At 45.2% G+C, this 24,620-nt stretch overlaps 1 protein-coding gene across 1 annotated transcript in view; it reads left to right on the forward strand.

Moving 5' to 3' along the window:
* Window positions 1-24,620, forward strand: part of LOC126176099 (thioredoxin domain-containing protein 3 homolog) — a gene marked incomplete at its 3' end in the record, with an annotated part of 221,543 nt that overhangs the window by 47,220 nt on the left and 149,703 nt on the right. The window contains exon 3 of the mRNA XM_049923236.1: window positions 11,826-11,929. Within this exon, the coding sequence (XP_049779193.1) occupies window positions 11,826-11,929 (104 nt within the window). The remainder of the gene's footprint in view (window positions 1-11,825; window positions 11,930-24,620) is intronic.

A 24,620-nucleotide genomic window follows, 5' to 3' on the forward strand; every position in this document is an offset into this window, starting at 1 on the left:
TGCTTTGTCGCTAGTATGACGGTATCTCTCGGCTTCCGCGATTGCGCTTCGCTCGCAGACTTGGACGCTCCGTCGTTCTCCTACGCTGCTATAGCTTTCGTGTTTGCCGCAATTAGCTCAGCGTTTCCCTCTAGCTGGCAGTCTGCTAGTCGTTGACACAGGCGGTTCGCCTTCCCGGGACTGCCAAGATAAAGCTACGACGAAATTTTAGTTTCCGCCGGGAGTACTATCCTGAGACGTAACACTACTATGCTGTATTAACACGCTTGATAATATTTTGGACAGTTTGAATGTATATTTGGAGAAGATATAGATGACTAGAAAGTAGTGTAGATCACTCCTGGTTATCATAAAGGTCTAATAATAATAATAATTTCGTGTGGTTCAGTGGCCTGGAGCAAATGTTTCAATTGGGCGCCACTTCTGTGACTTGCGTGCCCGTAACCCATTCCAATTATCCAACCGAAGAAAAGGGGCGTACAGTTTAACGTGAAATGCGAACCACATGTAGTTTCTGGCAACTCCTCACGTAGTTTAAAGATGAAGGCTAGATTAAAACAGAGACTAAACCGCTCATTAAAGATTTAAAGACAGCTCGTACGGGGGGGTTGGGGGGGGGGGGGGACTCGAAGGAACGGAATGTTGCCCAAGTGGGCAAATCAACTCGAAAGACAGAGGAAGACCTAAGGTAGGTCAAAGATGCTCACGAACCACAACATTAAATGAGGTAAGACGAATAGGAGGACAAAAAGGCTGGGGTAGTAAGGGAGAAACAGATCAGATGTCGCAGCACACGTTCTTGAGGCAGAAGGCAGAGTATGATGAGACTCAGGATCTGGCTGCCACGAGTGGACGCTACGAAAAGCTGCGGTAGAGGTGGCAGAGATTATTGAACACGACAATAATTTTAATCTGATGGAGAAGGGGTGGAACTGTAGGGTATCTGGGTTCCGCCACTGGAAAAGGTGTGTACCAGTCTTTCGCCCTGTGGCGACAGCAATAGTGGACGACTCTACCGACAACGACCAATTACGATCGAGTTTTGTAAACATGTGACTTCGCACCTCAAGGCGGGAGCGCTCGTGAACTTCTGTCTGCAGTGGTAGTGGGCGAGGATGTGAATCGGACACCTTCACAGAAGCTATGAGTCACTTCGAAAACGCTCTCCGCAGAATGGAACGAAACACTGAGTTTCTCTAGGAAATTCATTCGACCACTGCATAATAGCCGGATTACTTTATTGAATAAGTATGGCATTTCCATCAGTGGAAGTTAATGACTATTGCCGACATCAACATTACGCACGGGTAGCAGGGGTTGTGTGGCGTGGGCTGGGCGGTTTTTTAGGTTAGATGGCCTCGGGCAAGTACAGAAAGGGCAACAGCCTCAACGGGTGCGGGGCAAAGTCAGAACATGCGGGGACCAAGCAGCAATCGGTATTGTAATTGTAAACTGTCGAAGCTGCGTTGGTAAAGTACCGGAACTTCAAGCGCTGATAGAAAGCACCGAAGCTGAAATCGTTATAGGTGCAGAAAGCTGGCTGAAGCCAGAGATAAATTCTGCCGAAATTTTTACAAAGGTACAGACGGTGTTTAGAAAGGATAGATTGCATGCAACCGGTGGTGGAGTGTTCGTCGCTGTTAGTAGTAGTTTATCCTGTAGTGAAGTAGAAGTGGATAGTTCCTGTGAATTATTATGGGTGGAGGTTACACTCAACAACCGAGCTAGGTTAATAATTGGCTCCTTTTACCGACCCCCCGACTCAGCAGCTTTAGTGGCAGAACAACTGAGAGAAAATTTGGAATGGTCTTAGGTGGAGATTTCAATTTACCAGATATAGACTGGGACACTCAGATGTTTAGGACGGGTGGTAGGGACAGAGCATCGAGTGACATTATACTGAGTGCACTATCCGAAAATTACCTCGAGCAATTAAACAGAGAACCGACTCGTGGAGATAACATCTTGGACCTACTGGTAACAAACAGACCCGAACTTTTCGACTCTGTAAGTGCAGAACAGGGAATCAGTGATCATAAGGCCGTTGCAGCATCCCTGAGTTTGGAAGTTAATAGGAATATAAAAAAAGGGCGGAAGGTTTATCTGTTTAGCAAGAGTAATAGAAGGCAGATTTCAGACTACCTAACAGATCAAAACGAAAATTTCTGTTCCGACACTGACAATGTTGAGTGTTTATGGAAAAAGTTCAAGGCAATCGTAAAATGCGTTTTAGACAGGTACGTGCCGAGTAAAACTGTGAGGGACGGGAAAAACCCACCGTGGTACAACAACAAAGTTAGGAAACTACTGCGAAAGCAAAGAGAGCTTCACTGCAAGTTTAAACGCAGCCAAAACCTCTCAGACAAACAGAAGCTAAACGATGTCAAAGTTAGCGTAAGGAGGGCTATGCGTGAAGCGTTCAGTGAATTCGAAAGTAAAATTCTATGTACCGACTTGACAGAAAATCCTAGGAAGTTCTGGTCTTACGTTAAATCAGTAAGTGGCTCGAATCAGCATATCCACTCCGAATCAGCATATCCACTCCGAATCAGCATATCCACTCCGGGATCATGATGGCATTGAAACAGAGGATGACAAGCGTAAAGCTGAAATACTAAACACCTTTTTCCAAAGCTGTTTCACAGAGGAAGACCGCACTGCAGTTCCTTCTCTAAATCCTCGCACAAACGAAAAAATGACTGACATCGAAATAAGTGTCCAAGGAATAGAAAAGCAACTGGAATCACTCAACAGAGGAAAGTCCACTGGACCTGACGGGATACCAATTCGATTCTACACAGAGTACGCGAAAGAACTTGCCCCCCTTCTAACAGCCGTGTACCGCAAGTCTCTAGAGGAACGGAAGGTTCCAAATGATTGGAAAAGAGCACAGGTAGTCCCAGTCTTCAAGAAGGGTCGTCGAGCAGATACGCAAAACTATAGACCTATATCTCTGACGTCGATCTGTTGTAGAATTTTAGAACATGTTTTTTGCTCAAATATCATGTCGTTTTTGGAAACTCAGAATCTACTATGTAGGAATCAACATGGATTCCGGAAACAGCGATCGTGTGAGACCCAACTCGCTTTATTTGTTCATGAGACCCAGAAAATATTAGATACAGGCTCCCAGGTAGATGCTATTTTTCTTGACTTCCGGAAGGCGTTCGATACAGTTCCGCATTGTCGCCTGATAAACAAAGTAAGAGCCTACGGAATATCAGACCAGCTGTGTGGCTGGATTGAAGAGTTTTTAGCAAACAGAACACAGCATGTTGTTATCAACGGAGAGACGTCTACAGGCGTTAAAGTAACCTCTGGCGTGCTACAGGGGAGTGTTATGGGACCATTGCTTTTCACAATATATATAAATGACCTAGTAGATAGTGTCGGAAGTTCCATGCGGCTTTTCGCGGATGATGCTGTAGTATACAGAGAAGTTGCAGCATTAGAAAATTGTAGCGAAATGCAGGAAGATCTGCAGCGGATAGGCACTTGGTGCAGGGAGTGGCAACTGACCCTTAACATAGACAAATGTAATGTATTGCGAATACATAGAAAGAAGGATCCTTTATTGTATGATTATATGATAGCGGAACAAACACTGGTAGCAGTTACTTCTGTAAAATATCTGGGAGTATGCGTGCGGAACGATTTGAAGTGGAATGATCATATAAAATTAATTGTTGGTAAGGCGGGTACCAGGTTGAGATTCATTGGGAGAGTCCTTAGAAAATGTAGTCCATCAACAAAGGAGGTGGCTTACAAAACACTCGTTCGACCTATACTTGAGTATTGCTCATCAGTGTGGGATCCGTACCAGATCGGGTTGACGGAGGAGATAGAGAAGATTCAAAGAATAACGGCGCGTTTCGTCACAGGGTTATTTGGTAACCGTGATAGCGTTGCGGAGATGTTTAACAAACTCAAGTGGTGGACTCTGCAAGAGAGGCGCTCTGCATCGCGGTGTAGCTTGCTCGCCAGGTTTCGAGAGGTTGCGTTTCTGGATGAGGTATCGAATATATTGCTTCCCCCTACTTATACCTCCCGAGGAGATCACTAATGTAAAATTAGAGAGATTAGAGCGCGCACAGAGGCTTTCAGACAGTCGTTCTTCCCGCGAACCATACGCGACTGGAACAGGAAAGGGAGATAATGACAGTGGCTCGTAAAGTGCCCTCCGCCACACACCGTTTGGTGGCTTGCGGAGTATAAATGTAGATGTAGATGTAGATGTAGATGAAGGGTTACCAGTGATGTACATGCCCGCTCTCTGCCAGCGCGCTTAAGCAGGCTAATTGCTTCCACTCAGCTCTTTATTAGCACGGCCTGCCTTCCGACATGTGGCCCACTGTGGAGCAAGTGATTAAACAATTCCTCTGTCCATCGCGAGTACTACTTAGTAGTAAACAGAGAGCAGACGTCACGTACGAGGCACAAACATAGGCGCAGTGACTGGAGTGTGGGGCTCGACCCTCCGCACTACTGAAGGGCTATGATTGAAGCTTAACTACTTGAGCCACTGTAGACGGAAAACTATTTACCGTATGGATACCCAACTTTGTGATAATGATTATCAGACTGTGCACTGCAGGATTTGCGGTATTAGCAGTGTTAGCGCATGACTTGCCGTTAGGCACCGATACTACACTCATGCTCATAAATTAAGGATAACTGCAGAATGTAGTGCCGCACAAGGTGGCACTACACAAAACTGGCGCTAATAGCATAGGCACATAGGGAACACACATGACACACATCTCTAAGTCCACGGTATCCTGCGCATGTACCCCGACATCAATATGGGATATGATCACTGTGCACACGTACATAGGCCGCACAACGGGGTGGCATAGTCTGGATCAGGTGGTCGAGCAGCTGCTGGGGTATAGCCTCCCATTCTTGCACCAGTGCCTGTCGGAGCTCCTGAAGTGTCCTAGGTGTTCGAAGACGTGCAGCGATACGTCGGCTGAGACCATCCCAGACGTGGTCGATGGGGTTTAGGTCTGGAGAACAGGAAGGCCACTCCATTCGCCTGATATCTTCTGTTTCAAGGTACTCCTCCACGATGGCAACTCGGTGGGGTCGTGTGTTATCATCCATCAGGAGGAAGGTGGCACCCATTGCACCGCCGAAAACCACGACCTCCACACAGGCCCCTTTCAAGGACATTAAGGAGTTGGTATCTGGTTCCCGGTTCACGCCAGATGAAAACCAGGCGAGAATCACTGTTCATACTATACCTGGACTCGTCCGTGAACATAACCTGAGACCACTGTTCCAATGACCATGTACTGTCTTCTTGACACCAGGCTTTACGGCCTCTCCTGTGACCAGGGGTCAGTGGAACGCACCTTGCAGGTCTCCGGGCGAATAAACCATGTCTGTTCAGTCGTCTGTACCCTGTATGTCTGGAGGCAACTGTTTCAGTGGCTGCGTTAAGTTCCGAGCAAGGCCACCTGCAGTACTCCGTGGCCGTCTGCGGGCACTGATAGTGAGATATCGGTCTTGTACACTGTGGACGTCCCGTACTATAGCGCCTGGACACGTTTCCTGTCTGCTGGAATCGTTGCGATAATCTTGAGATCACACTTTGTGGCACGGGAAGGGCCGTGATACGACCTGCTGTGTTTGACCCTCCTCCACTCGCCCTAGTATTCTACCCCTCATAACGTCATCAATATGTGTTCTTTGAGCCATTTTCAACACACAGTCACCATTAGCACGTCTGAAAACGTCTGCACACTTACCCGCTGCACCGTACTCTGACATGCACCAACACACTCTGCGTATGTGGAGTGCTGCCAGCGCCACCGTGCGACGACCGCAGATCAAATGCACCCGTGGTCAAACTTCGAGGTGATTTAAACCGGCAAACCGCCCACCAGAGCATTGTTTCACCATGTATCAGCATTATCCTTAGTTTATGAGCACGAGTGTAGTAGAGTCCGAGCAGGATACGGTGATGCACAGTGAGCAATTTTCGCCCAACATCTCTGAGCGAGTTCATTCGTTTGTCCGGTAGGGAAGGCCGAAACTGCCAGTTCACGGCCGGTGAACGACGACGCAATCCAGGCGCACGCCCTGAAATCTTTCTCAAACGATTTTACACAAACAATTCCGTAAAAAAACTTGTAGCTCTATATGTCAGCTTCATGATGATGTAGACATCATTTCGTAACTGTGATATTTGCGTTTAAGCAGACACTGCCAGAAGTTCGAAATTGCTTGCAAGCAAAAATAGGTGTCGCTATGATTTCGCGTTCGGTGTTTATTACTCAATATGTTGCAGGATATGGAATTTTGCTAACATACTGAATTTTTCTTTAGACTTGGATGGGGTCCCTGTCTGTCAGTAATCTTGAGAAAACTGATCAGATGTAGTACGCTCATTTGCGATGGCGTGCACCCGCGATAAATCCACGATGAAATATCCACGATAATCCTCATATTTCTTAAACGATTTGAGATATCGGAATGAGATTTTTGGAAATGTTAGCATGCAAAAGGGGAGAGTATTTTTCCGCATGGTTATTGTGGAAAATTTCATTACCTACGATGTTATTCCACTAACTAGAGAGTTTTTCGATGAAAGAATGTAATTTGCATGGGTCATCGATAGCTGGTGGAACGAGAAATGCCGTGAGTTGTGGAGCATCATATGTGAAGACATTACACGTTTATTTTTGTACCGAGGATGTGCTTTTTCAGAAGCTATTGACATTACTTTTTCTTAGTCCCTCACTTAACAAACTTACTAAACCAATGTTTCAGAATTCTCTCGCAATGATATCTCCACAAAATGTTACTCAGTTGACATTTTGTAAACTCCATTGCCTTTTGGCAAAAGAATCAGATTTTAACAAGGCACTAAGAGAAATGTAGGTTTTACTCAAAGTTCGCCACTCATGACGCTTCTCTGAAAGCTACAAGTCGTTAACAACCCAGGCAAAAATAAATCGCTGCATTTGGTGCGTTTCCAACGGAATTCTTTCAGATACTAGCCAAAGTCAAGAAGAATATAATAATTCGAATCCCAAAGAAAGCAGGTGTTGACAGATGTGAAAATTACCGAACTATCAGTTTAATAAGCCACTGCTGCAAAATACTAACACGAATTCTTTACAGACGAATGGAAAAACTGGTCGAAGCCGACCTCGGGGAAGATCAGTTTGGATTCCGTATAAATATTAGAACACGCGAGGCAATACTGACCCTACGACTTATGTTAGAAAATAGATTAAGGAAAGGCAAACCTACGTTTCTAGCATTTTTAGACTTAGAGAAAGCTTTTGACAATATTGACTGGAATACCCTCTTTCAAATTCTGAAGGTGGCAGGGTTAAGGTACAGGGAGCAAAAGGCTATTTACAATTTCTACAGAAACCAGATGGCAGTTATAAGAGTCGAGGGGCATGAAAGGGAAGCAGTGGTTGGGAAGGGAGTGAGACAGGGTTATAGCCTCTCCCCGATGTTATTCAATCTGTGTATTGAGCAAGCAGTAAAGGAAACAAAAGAAAAGTTAGGAGTAGGTATTAAAATCCATGGAGAAGAAATAAAAACTTTGAGGTTCGCCGATGACATTGTAATTCTGTCAGAGACAGCAAAGGACCTGGAAGAGCAGCTGAACGGAATGGACAGGGTCTTGAAAGGAGGATATAATATGAACATCAACAAAAGCAAAACGAGGATAATGGAATGTAGTCGAATTAAATCGGGTAATAAAGGAGTTTTGCTATTTGGGGAGCAAAATAACTGATGATGGTCGAAGTAGAGAGGATATAACAGGCTGTTCCAGCTCGTCGGCTCCGTTGTGAGCCGCGGAGCGCTCCCTGCTCCAGGGAGCCGTGTCGCTCGCTGTGGCTATTCAAGTGGGCCGGCACGCAGGCACGGCTGGCTGAGGCAGGCGGCAAGGCAAGCGTTTTGGTGTGCCGGCTGCGTCTTCCAAGATCGACAACCTCATACTCTTAGCTGCTAAGACGTGGTGACATGCTACACCAGGAAATACGATGTTCAGGAAATAAATAAGAAACAACTGTTTTACAAGAAATTGCATACTAAATTTATTGGGCCTCTGTAGCTTGACTTTTCTTTTCATTACAAGATCGAAAATATCAGGCGTCAAAGTGTTCGCAGCGTTAATGCGGAGGATGGCCTTCATTGTTGCATCCTGAAGAAACGATCGTTCCGTACTCTTTACTCTTTTCATTGCTGAGAAAAGCTGCTCACAACAATACGTAGATCCAAACAAGCACATGATCTGAGCGGCATTGTTGTGAAGCTTGGGAAATGTTTTTTACTGTAATGAATGATACCATCATGACAAATCAAACGTGTTGAAGCACCTGTCTGTCAACAAAGTTGAATTTTGCTAATCAATAATCTCCAATTGAAGTGATGATGACAAGTCATCGGGGGAAACTGAAAAAGGAGTGCTGAACACCTTAAGTTCCATTTCCAAACTAGTGAGGTCTCGGAATCGTGTTTCAAACGACGTGATGAGCTGCTTTAACTTCGCTTGGTAATCGCCGAAAGTAGTACCTTCCGGTAGTTATAAAGAAGCAAGATGATTGAAGAACGTTAAATGTCCATTAGTCATATGCCTCTCAAATAAACGTAACTTTTGCATGAACGCTTTGATCTGGTCGTGCATGTCAACGATTAGCTGCCCTTTGCCCCGTAATGACAGATTTAAATTATTCAGATGCATAGTTATGTCAGCTAGGAACGCCAGCTCTGATATCCATTTTATATCTTTCAGACAACGCATTTCTTCCCCTTTCATTTCGAGAAAAAGGGTTATTTCCTCACGAATGGCAAAGAAAACATCAAGAACTTTTCCCCGACTCAGCCAACGAACTGTACTGTGGTAAGGTATATCCCCATACTCCGCTTCCATATCTTTCAGGAATCCTTTGAATTGGCGATGATTCACACCGGCACAAAATTCACACACTTCACGACATCTTTCATTACGCCACCTAGCTCTACTGTTTCAGCGCACAGTGCCTCTTGGTGAATAAAACAATGAAGAGTCAAAATGTCTTTCCCGAATTCGTCCCCGAGTTTATTTTTCAAACGAGAAGCGTAACCTTGGTGACACCCGATCATTTGTGGTGCACCGTCTGTCGCTACAGAATGGAGCTTATCCCACGGCAAATTCAAATTGTCCACTGATTCACAAACAACGTCAAAAATGTCACGTATTGGTGCGGTGTAATCGAGTGGTACCACATCCAAGAGTTCCTCAGTTACTTGCAGCTCCATGTCGACACCACACACGAAGACTGCAAGCTGAGAACAGTCAGATATGTCGGTGCTTTAGTCAAGCGCTAGCGAAAATGCAACAAAGCTCTCCGCCTTTTTCATGAGTTGTGTCTCTAAATCCGCTGCCATGTCCAGGATTCGACGAGATATTGTTTGCTTCGACAGGCAAACCCCTTGAATTGCCTGCACCTCCCTTGCACGATTTTACGAGTGGTCCCACCGAAAACGGCTTGCCACTCGCCGCAATGATGTGAACGACCCTGCAGCTTGCTCGAATTGCAGATTCGGTAGTGTTTTCTCCGCTCTCATTCACCTGAAAATTATAAACGCATCATAGAACACGAACTATGTTACATGTTTTGATACCCTCCGTATTACGAAACCGTTTTTAAACTTACGTCCCCTGGTATGTAGTTTCTAAGCCTGGCTATCAGTTCTCTGCGTGAAACGCCTTCTACCTGATCGTAGCGCGCTGCGTGAAGACGTGTATAATGTCGTTGTATATTGTACCTCTTCGCAGAATTAAATACTTTATGACATACAAGACACTGCGGACGACCATCCCTCTCAATGAATAGAAAGGTTTTCTCCAATAGAGATACAGGGCTCCCGCGGCTAATCATCGCTGTCATTGAACACGGATTATTGCGTTAGTTGCGGATGAATGCGGCCAGGGGGCAGTGAGTTCGCTTTCCCCTTCCACGCGGGCTCCAAGCTGCCACAGTGAGCGCTCCGGAGCGCTCCGGCTCCCTGGAGCTCGGTTGGAACAGCCTGGGATATAAAATGTAGACTGGCAATGGCAAGGAAAGTATTTCTGAAGAAGAGAAATTTGTTAACATCGAGTATAGATTTAAGTACCAGGAAGTCGTTTCTGAAAGTATTTGTATGGAGTGTAGCCATGTATGGAAGTGAAACATGGACGATAAATAGTTTAGACAAGAAGAGCATAGAAGCTTTCGAAACGCGGTGCTACAGAAGAATGCTGAAGATTAGATAGGTAGATCACATAACTAATGAGGAGGTATTGAATAGAACTGGAGAGAAGAGAAATTTGTGGCACAACTTGACTAGAAGAAGGGATAGCTTGGTAGGACATATTCTGAGACATTAAGGGATCACCAATTTAGTATTGGAGGGCAGCTTGGAGGGTAAAAATCGTAGAGGGAGACCAAGAGATGAATACACTAAACAGATTCAGAAGGATGTAGATTGCAATAGGTATTGGGAGATGAAGAACCTTGCACAGGATAGAGTAGCATGGAGAGCTGCATCAAACCAGTTTCTGGACTGAAGACCGTAACAACTAACCAAAGCACAGGTGACAGTAGATCTTCTTAAATGGTCACCAAGCAAGTGTGGTTGTGAAGGGGCTCAACTTAATATTCATGAAAAAAGTGAGCGTAGGCTTCAATTTAGAACGGCACTTCTCCTCCAGCACTCGGCATTTCCCCTACAGCACCCGCCCACAACCCCCACCAAACCACTCTACCCACTATCAATTGCGCATTTACAGGCCATGGTATTGTGCATGCACCCTACGATGATACAGAGTTAAACACAAATATCAGTGTGCGTTACAGTGGCAGAGTGTCAACATTGGTGTTGTCAAGATGAGCAAGGCTTTGCGCTCATGAGGCTGGCCACACAGGGTAGCCGTGTGGTCTGAGGCGCCTTACCACGGTTCGTGCAGCACCCCTCATTGGAGTTTCGAGTCCTCCCTCGGGCATGGGCGTGTGTGTTGTCCTTAGCGTAAGTTAGTTTAAGTTAGGTTAAGTAGAGTGTGAGCCTAGGGAGCGATGACCTCAGCAGTTTGGTCCTACAGGTACTTAACATAAATTTCCAATTTTCCATGAGGCTGTTTTATCAAAACAACAACAATAGTGCCGCTGCTTTTCACGAATAGCGTCGCATCAAAGGAATACGGAGAGGTCCTCTTTCCACTCAGAGGTTGAAAAACATAATTTGGAAGTTCGAATTAACTGGCGATTTGGGAACTGCTTCTGGTAGAGAATGATGGCCAATTGCAGCACATATTATTGATGAAGTTACTGTTGACGCGGGTGAGGGTGCTGGACACAATATGCTATCTTCAGGCAGTGCACGGGCAGTGTCACGACAGCTGGACATTGCATGGTCCACTGTTGTTTTGGGCGACAGTAGAGCGATCCCTAGTGAGGTTCCAGGCTGTTATGGATGCAGATGGTCATCACACTGAGCAACGTCTGTAACAATCAACGTAACATGGTAGCAATTAAGAAATGTTATGGTCTCATGTAGAAATTAATATGCTTTTCTTTCAACGGTTTATTCGTTATAGGTATTCTGCATCTGCTTACAAATCTTTCCATAATGTACCATTGTTCAACGATCACATGGGAGCCCTCTCAAGTAGCGAAAGTTTAATTACAGCCACCCTGTACTTCTCTTCGTGTGTCAGCCAACGTGTGGGTAATATCCATTCCTCCACACTCTCGCTTACTAGTGCTCAAGGAAGAAAGAGAGTCCAGACTGTGAACAGTGCAGAGGTCGCTAGCGGCTGTGGTGTGCTGTGTTGACAGTGGTGGACGTGTACTCGGAGTGGTGCGGGCCCTGCCTCGGCATGGTGGGCACCCTCAAGAAGCTCAAGCTGGAGGTGGGCGGCGATCTTCTCAACCTGGCCATCGTGAGTACCTGTCACCACGACTCAGTTACGCCTGATGCACTGTATCTCTGTTGTTCTGTTCTAAGTGGGCCTCTGTGTCAATGAGACCAGATCTTTGGAGAAGCCTTAACCAGACCTTACAATATACAGGGTGAGCCACCTAACGTTACCGCTGGATATATTTCGTAAACCACATCAAATACTGACGAACCGATTCCACAGACCGAACGTGAGGAGAGGGGCTAGTGTAATTGTTTAATACAAACCATAAAAAATGCAAGTTTTGTTAGCACATCTGAACATATAAACAAATACGTAATCAGTGCCGTTTGTTGCATTGTAAAATGTTAATTACATCCGGAGATATTGTAACCTAAAGTTGACGCTTGAGTACCACTCCTCAGCTGTTCGATCGTGTGTATCGGAGAGCACCGAATTACGTAGGGATCCAAAGGGAACGGTGATGGACCTTAGGTACAGAAGAGACTGGAACAGCACATTACGTCCACATGCTAACACCTTTTCAATGGTCTTTTTCACTGACGCACATGTACATTACCATGACGTGGAGGACGCATAAATTGGCCAGCCCGTTCTCCTGATCTTACACCTCTGGACTTCTTTCTGTGGGGTACGTTAAAGGAGAATGTGTACCGTGATGTGCCTACAACCCCGGAGGATATGAAACAACGTATTGTGGCAGCCTGCGGCGACATTACACCAGATGTACTGCGGCGTATACGACATTCATTACGCCAGAGATTGCAATTGTGTGCAGCAAATGATGGCCACCACATTGAACATCTATTGGCCTGACATGTCGGGACACACTCTATTCCACTCCGTAATTGAAAACGGAAACCACGTGTGTACGTGTACCTCGCCCCTCATGGTAATGTACATGTGCGTCAGTGAAAAAGACCAATAAAAAGGTGTTAGCATGTGGACGTAATGTGCTATTTCAGTCTCTTCTGTACCTAAGGTCCATCACCGTTCCCTTTGGATCCCTACGTAATTCGGTGCTCTCCGATACACACGATCGAACAGCGGAGGACTGGTACTCGAGCGTCAACTTTAGGTTACAATATCTCCGGATGTAATTAACATTTTACAATGCAACAAACGGCACTGATTACATATTTGTTTATATGTTCAGATGTGCTAACAAAACTAACGGGGTTCCATTTAAAAAAAAACGTAGGTTTGTGTTAAAAAACATAGTTCCGTGCCTTTTTTTATGGTTTGTATTAACGAATTACACTAGCCCCTCTCCTCACGTTCGGTCTGTGGAATCGATGCGTCAGTATTTGATGTGGTTTACGAAATACATCCAGCGGTAATGTTAGGTGACTCACCCTGTATATATATATATATATATATATATATATATATATATATATATATATATATATATAATAAAATCTGAATAACACAAGGCGCGTTTTTAAAGTAAGTACGATATTAAAATAAAATAAAAAACAAACGCAGTATTACAACAACTTTATTTTTATATGTAAGCCTCAACCTTAATCTACTTTTCAACATAAGTTCCAGTCCGCAGCTCGTGGTCTAGTGACTACCTCTGGATCTCGGGGTCACGGGTTCGGTTCACGACCGGTTGGGGTCTGAGTGTCTGTGTTGTCCTCATCATTTTATCATCCGTGACAGTGGCTAGATAGGTCTGTGAAACATGAAAAAATTGGGACTTTGTACGGGCACTGTTGACCGCGCAGTTGAGCGCCCCACAAACCAATCATCATCATCAACATAATTTCCACCTGTATTAAGGCACTCATCATAGCGTATGACCAGCTTCCGAAATCCATCTTCATATAAATCTGCCGCCTGATTTTTTTTAACCAATATTGTACTGACGTTTTGACGACGTCATCTTCCTGATGGCACTGACAAGTGAGGTGCAGAAACAAGTGACAGACACTAGGGCCACTAGCTAGGGCTGCACGGAGGGTGATGACCTTGTTCCCAACCACGCGATGCTAACTCAAGTGCGAATGAACCATATGTGGACGCGCATTGCCGCTCAGCGGAAGGATTACATGGCACAGTTTCTTTAAGATTTCACAATACATGTTTGCGCTAACTGCTACTTGCGGCAGAAAAACGCACTGTGTTTCTGGGTTGAACTTTATCCTTGGAACTTCAGTTTCCTGGCTGATGTTGATTGCCTCCATTCCAAAAATGTAGTTTTGATTTCGTGCAAGCCATGTTTCACCACTGGTGACAATTCTGTTTAAATATTATTCCCTTCGATATACACAGAGATCAAAAGTCTTGGGATAGCTATATGCATATATAAAGATCGCGGGAGTATCGCGTAAACAAAATATAAAAGGGCAGCGCATTGGCGGATCTGTCATTTGTAAATGGTTCAAATGGCTCTGAGCACTATGGGACTCAACATCTTAGGTCATAAGTCCCCTAGAACTTAGAACTACTTAAACCTAACTAACCTAAGGACATCACACACACCCATGCCCGAGGCAGGATTCGCACCTGCGACCGTAGCAGTCCCGCGGTTCCGGACTGCAGCGCCAGAACCGCTAGACCACCGCGGCCGGCTGTCATTTGTGCTTAGGTGATTCATGTGAAAAGGTTTTCGACGTGATTATGGGCTCACGACAGGAATTAACAGAGTTTGAACGCGGAACTGGCACATGGGACATTCCATTTCGGAAATCGTTAGGGAATTCAATATCCGAGATCCACAGTGTCAAGAGTGTGTCGAGAATACCAAATTTCAGGCAACACTTCTCACTACGGACAATGTGGTGACGGACGGCTTTCCTTCACGATCGAGAATAGCGTCGTTTGCGTAGAGTTGTCAGTGCTAACAGACCAGCAACACCGCGTGACATAACCGCAGAAATCAATGTGGGAGTAAGACGAATGTGTCCGTTCGGACAATGCGGAGAAATTTGGTATTAATGGGCTTTGGTGACAGACAACCGACGCAAGTGCCTTTTCTAACAGCACGAACATCGTTTGCAGCGCCTCTCCTGGGCTCTTAACCATATCGGTTGGATCCTAGACGACTGGAAAACCATGGCCTGGTCAGATGAGACTCGATTTCAGTTGGTAAGAACTGATGGTAGGGTCCGAGTGTGACGCAGACCACACGAAGCCATGCACCAAGTTGTCAACAAAGCACTGTGCAAGCTGGTGGGGGCTCCATAATGGTGTGGGCTGTGTGTACGTGTAATGATCTGGTACATGTAATGATCTGGATCCTCTGGTCCAACTGAACTGATAATTGACTGGTAATGGTTGTGTTCGGCTAATTGTAAACCAATTGTTCCCAAACAACTAGTGGCTGAGCGGTTCTAGGCGCTTCAGTCTGGAACCACGCGACCGCTATGGTCGCAGGTTCGAATGCTCTGTCGGGCATGGATGTGTGTGATGTCCTTAGGTTAGTTAGGTTTAAGTAGTTCTAAGTCCTAGGGGTCCAATGACCTCAGATGTTAAGTCCCATAGTGCTCTGAGCTATTTGAACCATTTGAACCAAACAACGATGTAATTTTTAACGATCAATGCGTCATGTCACTGGGGCACAATTAATCGCAGTTGGTTTGAAGAACTTTCTGGACAATTCGAGCGAATGATTTGGCCACCCAGATCGCCAATCGAGCATTTATGGGACATAGTCGAGAGGTCAGTTCCCGCACACAATGCTGCCCTGGCAACACCGTAGCAATTATGGACCGCCATAGAGGCAGCATAGCTCAATATTTCTACAAGGGACTTCCAAAGACCTGTTGAGTCCATGCGACGCCGAGTTGCTACACTGCGCACAGCGAAAGGAGGTCCGATACGATGTTAAGGGGCATCCCATTACTTTTGTCACCTCAGTGTAATACCTCTGGGGAAAAGTCATCGCACTGGATCAACGATTAGTTTTATGCATTTCAGCCAGCATTTTTTGAAACAAGCGTGCGCACAGCTCCCGACACTTTAAGGCTCCTGTTACAGTTTCATACGGGACACTTCTTGAAACGTGGGGAGACAGACATAACGATGAAATCGTGTAGCGTCAGTCTTGCCGAATTTTTTATCGAATTTCTGCACCAGTCATCAGTTACGATGGACGGTCGTCAACTTCATTTCTCATCGTCCACATTTGTGCGTCCATCCTGAAATGCTCTCAAATATTTTCTATCCATTCTAGCGTTCATAGTGCTTTCTGCATAAATCTCATTAATCTGCCAGCGAATCTCAGCCGCTTTCACCTCACTTGCATTTAAGAAACGGATAATAGCGCGGATTTCACAACTGGCGGCGTTTTCAGTCGGCTGTGCCATTTAAACACGCACGAATAAAAGTTTGTGCAAGCGGAAGCTACCTTAATGGCATTTGTTTATTGGCAACAATTGAAGATACTTTGGGAGAATCAACAGTACGGCGATCACAAAGTTCCAATGTCATATTTGAAAACGGTACTTACTTTAAAAATGAGCCTCGTATAATGTTTTACTATGAAAATTTAAATTGAAAATAATGGTAAAAACAAAAATAAATAATAGCAAATATATTACAGCTGTTTTGATGTTCATTTTCCATGTAATGGGGTTTTCATAAGACGTCTGGAGGGTTGCATTTGACACTCATTGTCTTGTTGTCTTGTTTAGTTTTTGTATAGAATGTCTTGTTCCTTTAAATGCCCTGGAGGATCATAATACCGTAAGGATTGGAGGCTAGCGCAAACCTAGAAATAGTCGTGAACTTCAAAAGGCATTGAAAATTACTTGAAACCTCTGTAGCAAAAAAGTAATATCGCGCAACGCGAAATTGGAAAATTACAAAACATTTCTTTTACTGGAATCTGGATCAGAGACCGTACCTGTTGGAGGGAAGTCTGAAAATGCCATATTCGAATAAAACAAAAGCGGAAAAAATATATGATTCCATACAAGAAAACTGAATTTGGACAAAGAGGAGAAAATTGATCTCTACACACAAATAGATACGAGCTATTTCATTAACACCGTGCGCAAGAGACACTTGAAATTCTATGGTTTTATTTACAAAACGGGCAATAATAGGCTCACCAAAGGACTACTCAACATTATGAATTCTAAGAAGGTCAAAATCAGAAACTACGAAAGGCCTACAATGTGTGAAGATGACAGCAGGAAATATAGTTAATCGTTTGACCTTTGAACACTAATAACGAAGCACAGATTCGCGGAAAAGCTTGGAAAGAAGACTAGCAAGAACTAGTCAGAGTAAATTCATGAAGATGCTATGGGAAATCAGAAAGTAGACACCATCAAACCAACTACCAAGTTTAAGCGCACTTCTTACGTGGACAAAATGAAGAAAAAAGAAATAGATGATAGGAGCAGGGAATGCAGGGACCAGAAGGACATCAAATCAGACAACACACCTGGACGCAAACCCCAGGCGCTTACGTATTATTCATCAAGGGACGACGAGGTCGCTGAAATAATCAGGCTTGAGTGGAGACCTCAGTATCAGATAGTGAAAGACTGTCTTCCATACTGCAAATGTGATTCTCTCATGGTTGCAGACAGTGAAAAATTCAAAATGCACGGAACCCCAGCCCAGTAATCGATAAAAATTTGATGCAGTCGACCTGACATACAATGATCAATAGCGCTGACGGACATCGCTGTTGGCCGCACTCACGATTTGACACTCTTCGCAATGAGAAGCTTGCCAAACAGTGGGGGTCTTGCAGGTAAGGTAACAGCCCTGTGGATAAAGGCGTCTGTGTACATTATCTGTGTGGTAGTACCGGACACCGGCCTTATCCCAGAAATGACTATGAAGAGCCCGAGCCTGAGCCATTCTTCGAGATTCCGACATTTACCTTAAAAAACTGCAATCACTGTGTCTGTGTCAGGTAAAAAGGCTGTATGGCCTTTACAATGATATTATCACGATTGCTTCAGATTTATATCAAGTACTGAACGCATTAAAAGAATCAGTTCGTGATTCGTAGCTTATGGCATGAATCTCGTCTGCAATAAAACACAATGGGCTCAATATATTACACGTTCTGTGGTGAGGATCTACTCTCTCACACTGAGGAAATGGTGAAGTGAAAGACATCATACACCGTCCAGGGATTTTTTATTTAGCTTTAGAAGCCAACCAACGAACTGAATTCTGTTTCAGTTGGCCCAGAAAACTAGCACGTGACCTGGATCGAGTCTTTCCCAACGCGGCCGGCCGCTGTGGTCGAGCGGTTAGAGGCGCTTCAGTCTGGAACCGCGCTGCTGCTACGGTCGCAGGTTCGAATCGTGCCTCGGGCATTGATGTGTGTGGTGTCCTTAGGTTAGTTAGGTTTAAGTAGTTCTAAGTCTAGGGGACTGATGATCTCAGATGTTAAGTCCCATAGTGCTTAGAGCCATTTGAACCATTTTCCCAACGCGAATTCAGAATCGTACCATTCAAGGGCAGTCCCCTTACCGACTGAGCTATCCAAGCACGACCCACGACCCAACATCGCAGCTTCGCTTCCACCTATGCCTCTCCTCTACTTTTCAGACGTCACAGAATCTCTCCTGCAAGTCTTACAGGACTAGCACTTCTTGAAATTGCAAAGAACTGGCTTAGCCACGATCTAGGGGGGTGTTTCCACAGTAAATTTCACGCTCTAAAGCAGAGAACCATAACCTGGTTACTGGTGTGATCGAGCGAACAAGCCGTCCCGCACTGCCATTTGTGTTACTGGATTCAGGACTTCTCTGCAAATAGAACTCAAGATTCCCTCTTAATGGAACAAAATCGACAGAGCTAAAGGTACTAAGGTAGTCTCCGGAGTACCCCATGGATGTGTGATAGGGCCGTTACTCTGGCCGTTACAGAAAAAAAACTCATTCGTTCATTCACTCCAGAACAAAAAAGTCACAAACCTTACTTATGGAGGAAATTGTGTATTAAACCCATCTCCATTACATATCCAGATCTTCGGTGAGTCCACGCCTTAATTATTTTCCTTTTACAGTCTCTTTCTCCTCAAACAAACCGCTAGCAGCACAAATGTTAATTGGCTCGCTTTAGCGAGAAGAAAAGCAGAATATGTATCTCTCAGAAACACGTCAATCCCTCAACAGATACTCCAGAAGCTGTCCTCGTTACCACTCTAACAACCACGGAAAATGCATATATGCATCTCTGTTATTTCAAAGAATAAACGCACTAGAAAATACTTTGGCGTCGTCGAGCTGTCGCCGCATATATTACGAGAAAATCAGATCAGATAACTTTTCCAAAGTGAATGAATGTGGATGGTTTGATTGAAAATGATTAATTGGTGCGTGTTAGAGGGTATTTTCTGTGGGGACATTACAAGTGGTAGTTCAATTTGAACGTAAATGTGAGATATTGCGCATACATAGGAGAAAAAAATCCGCCACTGTACAAATTGCTGGAAACAGCATCTACCATAAAATATCTAGGAGTAAACATTCACAGCGACCTTAGGTGGAGTGGCCACATAAAATAGATAGAAGGAAGAGAAGATGCCAGGCTTAGAACCATAGTAAGGATGTTAGAGTAATGTAACTGAAGCACGAAAGAAGTGACTTACGAAACACGTGTTCGACCAATTCTTCACCACTCTGGCGCCCTTATCAGGGACGGCTAATAGATGAGAAGAAGTGAAGAGAAGAAGTACGATTCATCACGGGATCGTTTAGTCAGCGCGAGAGCGTTACAGAGATACTCTCCATAGGCTCCAGTGGCAGACGCTACAGAGGGGGGGGGGGGGGGGGGGGGGGGGCGCATCACGGAGTGGTTTGAGTCGACAACATATTACTTCCTCCAACACATGTCTTGCGACATGACTACAACGATGAGATTAGGGAAATTAGAGCTAATACATCGGTTTACCGACAATCATTCTTCCAACGCATCATTCGGGAATGGAACAGAAAGGTTGGATCAGTTAGTAGTAACAGAAGTACCATCCGCCACACACTGTCAGATGGCTTGTTGAGTACTCCTGTACATGTAAAATTTTCTTAAACTGAGTAACACCTGGAAGACATCGTACCCTCAGGCCAGACAACACTACATGGTCCATGATTGAAGAGACGGAACAGATCAGTTTCTACGGACGACAACCATCTTCAGGGAAGGGAGAGAAATGTGACCACTCGTCGCATAGGTAGAAATCTAGCTGATGGTGACAGGAGATTCAAGATGCAAACTAGAAGACAGTTGCTAACAGTTTCTACAAGTGCTGCAAGAATGGTGTACGTAAAATTAAGTCCAGACGCCGGCAGAAAATACAGCTTGCGTAGTGCTTACCTCTCAAGAAATAGAAATTATACAATACAAATACATGAAGAACATCGATAAAAACAAGAGACCGCTAGATATCTGGGGTTGCTGTTAGACGAGAGGCAAAATGTCTCCTTCTACATCAAAGACGTCTATATATATATACAGGGTGTCCCAGCTATCTTGTCCACCCAAAATATCTCTGGAACAATAACAGGTATTGGAAAACGACTTTCACCGATATCAATGTAGGGCTGGGGCCCATGAATGTACATATTTGGAAACATTCTAAAACGAAAGCATATGTGTTTTTTAACACAAACTTACGTTTTTTTAAATGGACCTCCTATATTTTTTCTTCAGCAATCCATAGCATGACAAAGCACATACACAATGGCGTTGATTGCATCGCAATATTCCCATTACATCCCGAGATATTGAGACGCGAAGTTGACGCTTTACCCGACATGCGCTGCTAGCGCACGTCCTGAGGCTCAGGCGTGAACTCCATGCTGCCCGTAATCGCGACGTGATTGACAAGTAAGTGTCCCTCTTGATAATTATGGAGGTGTGATTACACACACACACACACACTCATATATATATATATATATATATATATATATATATATATATATATATATATGGTGAAGAAGCAAATATAGGACAGAAGTTTTTGGAATTCAGTTACAAAGAATCAGAACGTATTGCGAAGCTATTCTGGCGGCTATCGCAGGTGACGCAGCTTGCGCCTCGGCTCACAGGCGGCAACCGCTGAAGCAAAACGTGAAGAGGTATCTCGAAGAGAATGACTGCCTCCATGCCAACCAGCATGTATTCCGAAAACACGCTCACCAGAATCCCAACTCACGCTTTTATCCCTTGAAGTCCTGAAAGCCAAAGATCAAAACAATCAGGTAGCTGTAGTATTTCTCGACTTCTGAAAAGGAGTATAACATCTACACTTATTAACGGAAGTATGATCACACAGGGCATCAAACGAAATTTGTCAATAGGCTGAGGATTTCTCGGTACGGAGGAGGCAGCATGTCATTTTCGATGTAGGGTCATCGACCGATGTAGAAGTAACTTCACGCACGCCCTATGGAAGTGTGATAGGACACTTGTTTTTCATGTTATATATGTGTGATTTGGAAGATAACATTAACAATAACCTCTAATTTTTATGGAGGTGATACAGTTACCTATAATAAAGTGCTCTCTGAATAAATATTCAAACAGATCTTAAACATATTTCAGACAGGTGAAAAGATTGAAAACTTGATTTAAATATTCAGAAATGTAAAACTGAGCACGCCACGAAACGAGAAAATTACACTACTGGCCATTAAAATTGCTATACCAAGAACAAATGCAGATGATTAACGGGTATTCATCGGACAAATATATTATACCGGAACTGACATGTCATTACATTTTCACGCAATTTGGGTGCATAGATCTTGAGAAATCAGTACCCGGAATAACCACCTCTGGTCGTAATAACGGCCTTGATACGCCTGGGCATTGAGTCAAACAGAGCTTGGATGGCGTGTACAGGTACAGCTGCCCGTGCAGCTTCAACACGATACCACAGTTCATCAAGAGTAGTGACTGGCGTATTATGACGAGCCAGTTGCTTGGCCACCACTGACCAGACGTTTTCAATTGGTGAGAGATCTGGAGAATGTGCTGGCCAGGGCAGCAGTCGAAGATTTTCTGTATCCGTACAGGACCTGCAACATGCGGTCGTGCATTATCCTGCTGAAATGTAGGGTTTTGCAGGGATCGAATGAAAGATAGAGCCACAGGTCGTAACACATCTGAAATGTAACGTCCACTGTTCAAAGTGCCGTCAATGCGAACAAGAGGTGACCGAGACGAGTAACCAATGGCACCCAATACCATCACACCGGGTGATGCTCCAGTATGGCGATGACGAATACACGCTTCCAATGTGCGTTCACCGCGATGTCGCCAAACACGGATGCGACCATCATGATGATGTAAACAGAACCTGGATTCATCCGAAAAAATGAGTTTTCGCCATGGGTGCACCAGGTTCGTCGTTGAGTTCACCATCGCATGCGCTCCTGTCTGTGATGCAGCGTCAAGGGTAACCGCAGCCATGGTCTCCGAGCTGATAGTCCGTGCTGCAGCAAACGTCGTCGAACTGTTCATGCAGATGGTTGTTGTCTTGCAAACGTTCCCATCTGTTGACTCAGGGATCGAGACGTGGCTGCACGATCCGTTACAGCCATGCTCATAAGATGCCTGTCATCTCGACTGATAATGATACGAGGCCATTGGGATCCAGCACGGCGTTCCGTATTACCCTCCTGAACCCACCGATTCCATATTCTGCTAACAGTCATTGGATCTCGACCAACGCGAGCAGCAATGTCGCCATATGATAAACCGGAATTGCGATAGGCTACAATCCGACCTTTATCAAAGTCGGAAACGTGATCGTACGCATTCCTCCTCCGTACACGAGGCATAACAACAACGTTTCACCAGGCAACATCGGTCAACTGCTGTTTGTGTATGAAAAATCGATTGGAAAGTTTCCTCATGTCAGCACGTAGTAGGTGTCGCCACCTGCGCCAACCTTGTATGAATGTACTGAAAAGCTAATCATTTGCATATCACAGCATCTTCTTCCTGTCAGTTAAATTTCGCGTCTGTAGCACGTCATCTTCGTGGTGTAGGTATTTTAATGGCCAGTAGTGTATTGTAGTATCAGTGAGTCACAGTTGGAATTGGTCAACTAATACAAATACCTCGATGTACCGATTTGTAGGTATATGAAATGGAATAATCAAATAGATCCTGTCATATGTATAAGAGGTGGCAGATTTCGAATCATTGGTGGGATACTGAGAAAAACGTAATTTACATAGTAGACTACTTACACAATACAGTTCCACAATACTGCTCAAGTGTTTGGGGTCCCTAGCAAATAGGACTATCAGGGGATATTTAACGTGTACGAAGAAGGGCGGAGGAATGGTCACAAGTTTGTTCGACGAATGAAAGAACCTATTGAAGATGTTGAAAAATCCGCACTGGCAGACGCTTGATGTTGATCGCCAACTATCGAGAAAGCCTAAATCCAAAGATTGAAGAAACAGTATAAAGTGAGGAATCTATAACAATTCTTCAAGCTCAAACGTATTGTTCGCGTACCGACCGCGAGGACAAGATTAATCACAAGCCACACAGGGGCACTTAAGCAATCATTCTTTCCGCGTTTCATACGCGAATGGAACTGTACGACGCCCTAATAAATGATACACTCCTGGAAATTGAAATAAGAACACCGTGAATTCATTGTCCCAGGAAGGGGAAACTTTATTGACACATTCCTGGGGTCAGATACATCACATGATCACACTGACAGAACCACAGCCACATAGACACAGGCAACAGAGCATGCACAATGTCGGCACTAGTACAGTGTATATCCACCTTTCGCAGCAATGCAGGCTGCTATTCTCCCATGGAGACGTTCGTAGAGATGCTGGATGTAGTCCTGTGGAACGGCTTGCCATGCCATTTCCACCTGGCGCCTCAGTTGGACCAGCGTTCGTGCTGGACGTGCAGACCGCGTGAGACGACGCTTCATCCAGTCCCAAACATGCTCAGTGGGGGACAGATCCGGAGATCTTGCTGGCCAGGGTAGTTGACTTACACCTTCTAGAGCACGTTGGGTGGCACGGGATACATGCGGACGTGCATTGTCCTGTTGGAACAGCAAGTTCCCTTGCCGGTCTAGGAATGGTAGAACGATGGGTTCGATGACGGTTTGGATGTACCGTGCACTATTCAGTGTCCCCTCGACGATCACCAGTGGTGTACGGCCAGTGTAGGAGATCGCTCCCCACACCATGATGCCGGGTGTTGGCCCTGTGTGCCTCGGTCGTATGCAGTCCTGATTGTGGCGCTCACCTGCACGGCGCCAAACACGCATACGACCATCATTGGCACCAAGGCAGAAGCGACTCTCATCGCTGAAGACGACACGTCTCCATTCGTCCCTCCATTCACGCCTGTCGCGACACCACTGGAGGCGGGCTGCACGATGTTGGGGCGTGAGCGGAAGACGGCCTAACGGTGTGCGGGACCGTAGCCCAGCTTCATGGAGACGGTTGCGAATGGTCGTCGCCGATACCCCAGGAGCAACAGTGTCCCTAATTTGCTGGGAAGTGGCGGTGCGGTCCCCTACGGCACTGAGTAGGATCCTACGGTCTTGGCGTGCATCCGTGCGTCGCTGCGGTCCGGTCCCAGGTCGACGGGCACGTGCACCTTACGCCGACCACTGGCGACAACATCGATGTACTGTGGAGACCTCACGCCCCACGTGTTGAGCAATTCGGCGGTACGTCCACCCGGCCTCCCGCATGCCCACTATACGCCCTCGCTCCAAGTCCGTCAACTGCAC

This window comes from Schistocerca cancellata, chromosome 3, assembly GCF_023864275.1.
Source record: "Schistocerca cancellata isolate TAMUIC-IGC-003103 chromosome 3, iqSchCanc2.1, whole genome shotgun sequence".
Lineage (NCBI taxonomy): Eukaryota > Metazoa > Arthropoda > Insecta > Orthoptera > Acrididae > Schistocerca > Schistocerca cancellata.